Here is a 7,043-nt window from a genome sequence, read left to right as displayed (position 1 = left end):
ATGTTTAGGAGGTACAAAAATTGTGACACGAAAATTTTATTTATATTGAGATAAATTCATATTACAGCGTTTTCATTATTTTTTTAGAAAACGGAGATCATGGAGTACAATTTTGGCTTTCTAAGGCTTGGTACACTACTACGAATACTACTATATTATACTATTATTATAATATAACCGGTTGGCATCTGTGATATATGTTATAGATATATTAAATATTATAGCAAAATAATACTTTTAGTCTATCTAAAATGTTGAAATATACCATAAATGGTCACACTTCAAGCATTGGGAATAGGTAGATTAGAAGAAAGATAACAACCATTTTACTACCCAAGCGTGTCACGGGACACTTTTTCTTATTTATTCGCGTCTCAATCCTGATACATTACAATTTTTCTTCGCACCCTTATTTTCTCTGCTCCATAGATCCTACATGATCCATCCCTTTTGATGATCCGACCCGACACTCTACCACTGGATTGAACACGACTCAATTAAATATATTTATTTATATTTATTTATCCTTTATAGCCTTTTATAAAAACACACATAATAAAAATAAAAAAAACTGTTACAAAAGATATAAGGCAAAGGGCCTATTCTATTTGGAATTTAAAGCAGTCGAAAGAGAAACTCAGCTTCAAATATGTCATACAATATTTTGGTATATTAGGAAAATTTAAAAAAAAGGGAACGAAATACTAAAAAAAATGTGTATAAATATACCATATAGCAGGAGTTTTATATTGCTATATATTTTGTTATTTTCGAGACAACTACATTAATTAGCCGTTCACTCAAAAGCCTAGCCTCTTAACTAAAGCCGTTTAACAAGCGGCCTGAAAGAGCCAGTTGATCTAATAGTTACGCAAAAGACTTGGATCGATGACGTTCTATTACTTGCCTAAGCTGCTGACTGCTCATTTAAATTTGGTTCCACTTTCTGCCACTCTCTCATTCGAAACGTAATTCTTTAAATTCTTAATATGGTATCAGCAAACTACAACTTTAATGGTATTTTCCAATGTTTGATAAAAACAACAAGTACAGTGGAAGTGACAATAATAATATGAATTTGTGAGTGACTACAGCAATTTCATTTTTAAGAAAAAAAAAAAAAATTACGTTTCATTTGGAAGGTAAGATCATCAAGGTATTTACTTACTTCACGTCATTAAATTTGAACCTATAAGCATCCCTACTCATCGGCAAAGAAGACAGACGGTGTAGGCCGAGAAAAAAAGCCGGCGTAAAAAACTCTCGGTACTCTTTTAAAAAAGCAAATCATCAAACAATATTTGAAAACAAATTTTAATAGAAGTAACTTGCCCACCTCTAGTCCCAGACCCTTTTATCAACTAGATAATCGATAGCTTTATAGTAAACCTTTTTACACAGCTTTTCTTTAATACATTTCTTAATCATCATCAGTCATCTCATTTATTTCTGCCACATGATCATTCTACCGTAAGAATGGTCTAAGCCTGCAAGTTTATTAAATGTTCTTACAAATGCTATGGCTGATTATTTTTCAGGCCGTTAGTTAAATGTCGATGTTTAGTTAAAAGGCTAGGCTGTTAATCGAACGGTTTATTCAGCTAGCTGGCCGCGACATACCATCTCAATTTAGTGTTGTTGATATCTATTACTTATTTCTCCCCTTAATACCTCAAGGGATCTCGGCGTGATTTATTGCATATGCAAAGAATAAGAGGGTAATATTTTCTTCACCATAATTCAGCCCGGTTGAGATTAGAGGCCGCCCGTGTAAAGGATGATATATCAATCTATTCATTTTATGCGTTGATACGCTTTTCCTTTATGGCCCCATTTATTTGATATGGAAATCTATTGAAAATATAAAATTGCTGATTGGTTTGCACTTACTTGTATTACGGGCTTGCAGAAATCCCGATCGCATAAACATTCGAGGAAAACTATTGTAGCTATGTAGGTTTTATGTTTAAAGAAGTGGATTAGGTACTTATGAATTATGTATGAAACATTGAAATTTGTAAATCTGGCAAGGATTTTTTTTATAGAACAGGGGGGGGGGGGCGTTTGCCCGTTTGGGCAGGAGGCTCACGTGAGGTTAAGTGATAATCCGCCCATGGACGCTCTCGATGCCATAGGGCTCGCAAGTGCGTTGCCGGCCTTTTAAGATGGATAAGTTTTCTTGCTTTTGGGCGTGTTGTAAGCTAAGATTTAAATATCGACAATAATCGCTTATTTACTTAACATTTTTACATTACGTGAACAAATAACTTGATAATTGCAACAAGATTTAGAGATTTCTTTTAAGATTTCTATTAAGATGTCTTTCCCATTATTAGATTAAAAATCCTCTTTCTTTACCTAACACACAATATCGTGTCTTCGTGTAATAAGTAAGGTGATATCAGGCCTCAGCTAAGGGTAGGGCTTGCTAAACAATAGACTAATTTATTATCCATGTTGAAGTTTGTTATCAAGATTTTTGAAGGCATAAACGTTGTTTTGATTGTAATTGAATTTTATTGCGCTGGCGAACTACTATAAAAATATTATTATATAAGTATTGATATCTGTTATATCGTTGAATAGATAGTTAATAAGCATGAAAACTCATGGATTTTTCTATGTGCACAACACATTGGGTCTAGTTTCTTTGTCAATGAAATTATAATAAGTTTCATTTCGGAAGGTATAATACCTAACTCTCCTTCTTAAATTAAAATCATTATATGTAAGAGAATTGTCTGAAGCCAATGTAAAAGCTTTTATATTAGGATTCACAAGATAAAATAGAAGTCAAAATTAAAATCAGGTTGGCCGGTTTCCTTAAGTTATTTTTATTGCACAAAAACTTGTTGACTAGTTAAATTAAAATTTTACCCAGGGCGTTAGCTGATAAGCGCTAAAAGGGGTAAAAACGCAACTCAATATGCATACTAATAAGATGCAATCTTCATTACACAACGTATCTAGAAAATCGGATTCTTTTAAAGCAAAATCGATAAACAATTACTGAATATACAAAGTCATGTATATTGAGTATTCTAAGGTAAACTACAAAATAATGTATGTTGTGTATGAATCATCAGAGCCTTAATCTTATGGGAATTGAAACTGGCTGTGGTAAGTTGATTTTACGATGTAAATATTACCTTAAAACTGGTAACGTCAAGGCCAAATGTTCAATATGAAAAATATTGCTTTAATTTTACAATGTATCAAAGTTGAAATTACACAAAACTTTGTTTAGTACATGGTGAGAAGATTAGATATATATTTTGATGAAGTTAAAAGATGTTTATTCTGAAATTTTACAACCATTTCTCCTTGAATATCTCCATCGTCTGTTATTTTATATAATTTTTACTAGTATTATAAGGAAGTAGTTTTTATTTTTCGGTTTATATTTCCAATGAATGGCGAGATCCTAATCGACAAAATAGGTTCTAAAAGCCCTCGTATATACCCATAAGCCATATTTTAATACTACCAAGGATCAAATAAACATAGTCTAAAGTCAAGGGATGTAAAAAAAGTATATTTGCAGTCTCATTTAATTTATTATTTCCGTTATGTATACTAATTTAGGATTGTAGGTACATCAAAACACGTAATAAATTAGACTGGAAGTAAACCGACGTTACAGTACTAGAGCAATATAAGAAAATATTCCAACAAATCTGTTTGATATGCTTTAAACGTATGAGTAAGCAAACATCCACAAATGGAATAATATTCGATCCGAACAATGTTGCGGAGCGGTGAAAATAGTCTTAACCTAAAATTCAACAGATATGTTTGACCACGAACACTAACGCATGTAAAATCTAGTCGAGTAGATCATTCGAATATTGTCATAGTTTTATAATTACGCTAAACAGATAAAAACTTAAGCTTAACCTTAGAAGCGTCTAAAATTATAAACTCGTAAATTGCATAGTATTTATAATTCTATTATCTACATTTTCCAATACCAATTTTTACTATGCTCTACGAATGATAATCTCTGTATAGATGTGCTAGAAACAGTTCGTATAATTCATTGACATTTAATATTTAAGCGGCTTGTAAAAAAATCTAATCTATATTACTATTTACACGATATCTACAATAACTTATGAAAACAAAACTGTTTTTCAAAAACAATTCATGCCTGGCAAACAAAATAATGTAGACACGCAATTAATTTTGAAAACATTAATTTGGGATGATTTATGAATTACTAGAAATGTTATTGTCATATTTCATATTCACTGAAAACCAAAGCGTTAGAAATAATTAAATGTGAGTAATTATTTATCTATTTACTAAGAGAACAGCTACTGTACAACTATGGCACTTTATATTAGGTACATAATAATAGTACTAGTAATTAGGTATTTTGAATGAAAGTCTTAAATTAAGACTTTAAGTATCAAGTATTTTAATCTACTGAGCGATATTTTATATCGGAAACTCAGTATTTTTTTTACATTTTAAGCGTTATTATTACGGAATGTTATAATTAAAGCCCATTAATAATTTATTCTAATAATACAATATTATTTTGAATAAATAGTTTAAATACAATTAGTTAGTGATCGTAACTTAATAATAGGAGGGCTTTGAGGTGTACAGATTACACGACATATATTAGATATTATGTATTAAGTTATTATTTGCAATGACGAATAATAGATATTAAGAATATAGAAAATAATTAGTCGGTTGTAAAAATATTAAAAAGTCATTTAAAATAAATTTTGTTGATGATTACAAAATACTTAATAATAATTTTTAATTCAGTTAAGGTTATGGCAATTAAAACATATATATTGCTTATTTGTTAATTATTGTAATAGATTAACTAAATAACACTCTTAAAGAATATTACATAATTGACACGCTAAATGCCATTCTAATCACATCAGAATATTCTCATTTAACCAATGCTGGATTAATTGCAGACGATATTAGAACGGTTAGGACTAAGAATACATACATACAAGGATACAGAAAGCATATAAATTTTTAAAAATCTGTGTCCTTACTTTTTTACAAATCCGCATTCACAAATATTATTGTTCAATTATAATCATACACCTTCCATTCTTAATTATGTTTCCATAGATAAAACAAAAACAATTTTCTGCACACAGCAGGTTATGTAACAGATATGTATTACAAGGTACAGGTACTAGTAGTATTCAACTGTTTGATAATACTTTTAATATCACTAGCTGCAGCAAATGCATAGTTATACACAATATCGTATCGTACTCATAGGTCGTATGGGGTTTGTTATGTCTAAATGTCGTCCGTTCGCTTTGACGCTGGCAATGCAACCGCGCAGTCCCGTGTACAGAGACGTCGGCAATCCTAGAGGTAGCGATGGAGATCCACCTACAGAAAGATTTTTTATTTTGGAATTATTAAATAAAAATTGAGAAATAAGTAGTGTAATCAAACGATTCAAAAGTCATTTTAAAACTATAAGCATTTTATTTACTAGCTAAATTCTAAAATTCCTTTGTTTAATTAATGCATGGGCATGCTTTTAGGATGTTATGTATACCATCAAAACAGAACAGATCAAGAATGGTGTCCAAGCGTCCGACCCTTATCCCTGAGGTCAAGTGTCCGAATCACAGATCACGAATTTATTTGTACTCAATTAGCACCTACCGTGAAAGAAAACCGGCATGTCTTAATCAATTTAATGTGTCTGATATAGGAGGGCTGATCACTTGCTTATACGAGCGAAATAACAATTATCGAAGGAACAAATGCTATGCTAAGATTCATATAAGGTTGTAGCAACATTGATTATTATTATTCTATTCCATCAATGTATATTCTTCAGATTATGAAATGAAATGAATGAACGATTTTTGAATCGATTTTCCTTATGACAAAACTTACCAATCCACAATTTAGGATTAGCCTTCGAGGGTACCAGTAAAGACTGAGAGTACCCCCTAACTGGTGGTAGATCATCCACTTGAAGCATCGCCAATCGTTTACGTCTTCTCAGTGTAGCAGTGTGCCATAATCCATCATCGACTCGATCCCTGGACTCTATACTTTGGAACCAATCGTCGTGTCCTAAATTATCCTGAGTATCCGTATCGGTGAAGATCAATTGCAACTTTCCACCACTGAAACCCAGTCCGATAAATTCACGTGGCCTTACACCAATTCTACGTCGCCACATCAACAGACCAGATTCGTTGAAGGTACGGAACTTTATTTCATATCTTATACCGCGAGGGCTGCGATTCCTAAAATATATTTCTTATTAATATCAAATATAGACATGTATATAATAATAATAATCTTTATTTCATCTCTCACATATACAAACAAGGTTATCATGATTAAACTAAGATGATAATATTTGGAAGTGTATGTGAGAGACTGTTCTCTGTAACAGGAGACCTGAGTGATAGATAGCCTTTCCACCACCGGACCGGAACACGTACAATCAGGTCATTGTCATAATATACAGTAGAAGAAAAAATAAGAAGTAGCTGAGAAAAGCGACAACAAACCCAATAGCTACATTTATAAATCAACTATTAAAACCTGCTTGTGCAAAAAGTATTTAGCTAATAAAGCCTTATAACAAACGATACTCAGTATTTAATAACATTGGAATTCATAATAGCTAGCTTATAATTTCTCTTTTAAAGAATATTTTTGCTCATTCAAATGTAATGTAAATATTTTAAAATAAGTAATGGTATGCAATACAAATACTCGTCTATGCGACAGCAGTTTTGAATTTATGCTTTTATGCAAAATATATGGAACTTTGGCTCAACTTTTATATTACCATACCGTGAATTCTGCACATTCGAAAGCAGAACTTGAATTAATAACGAGAGACATTAGGAAATCCGGCAAACTTGTTTAATTATTACCGTAAAGTGCCTACGAATTACGTGTTAATGTTAAATAATAATTAAATTAGGATATAGATGGACACATCACAGTATATACATTTTCTGGTTACCCACTATTTCCCCTTTCACCCCACATCGGTTATGTTGATTTATGGTACACCT

The 7,043-nt window shown here is 31.5% G+C and overlaps 1 protein-coding gene across 1 annotated transcript; it reads right to left on the bottom strand.

Moving 5' to 3' along the window:
- Positions 1-3,537: 3,537 nt before the first annotated feature.
- LOC123689634 (pikachurin-like) lies at positions 3,538-6,832 on the bottom strand. Its single transcript, XM_045630785.1, has 3 exons — positions 6,817-6,832; positions 5,899-6,270; positions 3,538-5,379 (listed from the first exon to the last, which is right to left on the bottom strand). Exons 1-3 carry the CDS (start codon positions 6,830-6,832, stop codon positions 5,234-5,236), a joined length of 534 nt encoding a protein of 177 aa, XP_045486741.1. The 3' UTR covers positions 3,538-5,233.
- Between the last annotated feature and the right edge of the window lie 211 nt (positions 6,833-7,043).

Source organism: Pieris rapae, chromosome 1 (genome assembly GCF_905147795.1).
Source record: "Pieris rapae chromosome 1, ilPieRapa1.1, whole genome shotgun sequence".
NCBI classification, from domain to species: Eukaryota; Metazoa; Arthropoda; class Insecta; order Lepidoptera; family Pieridae; genus Pieris; species Pieris rapae.
Note: the sequence above shows the minus strand (reverse complement) of the source record. Positions and strands in the feature narration are given on the sequence as shown.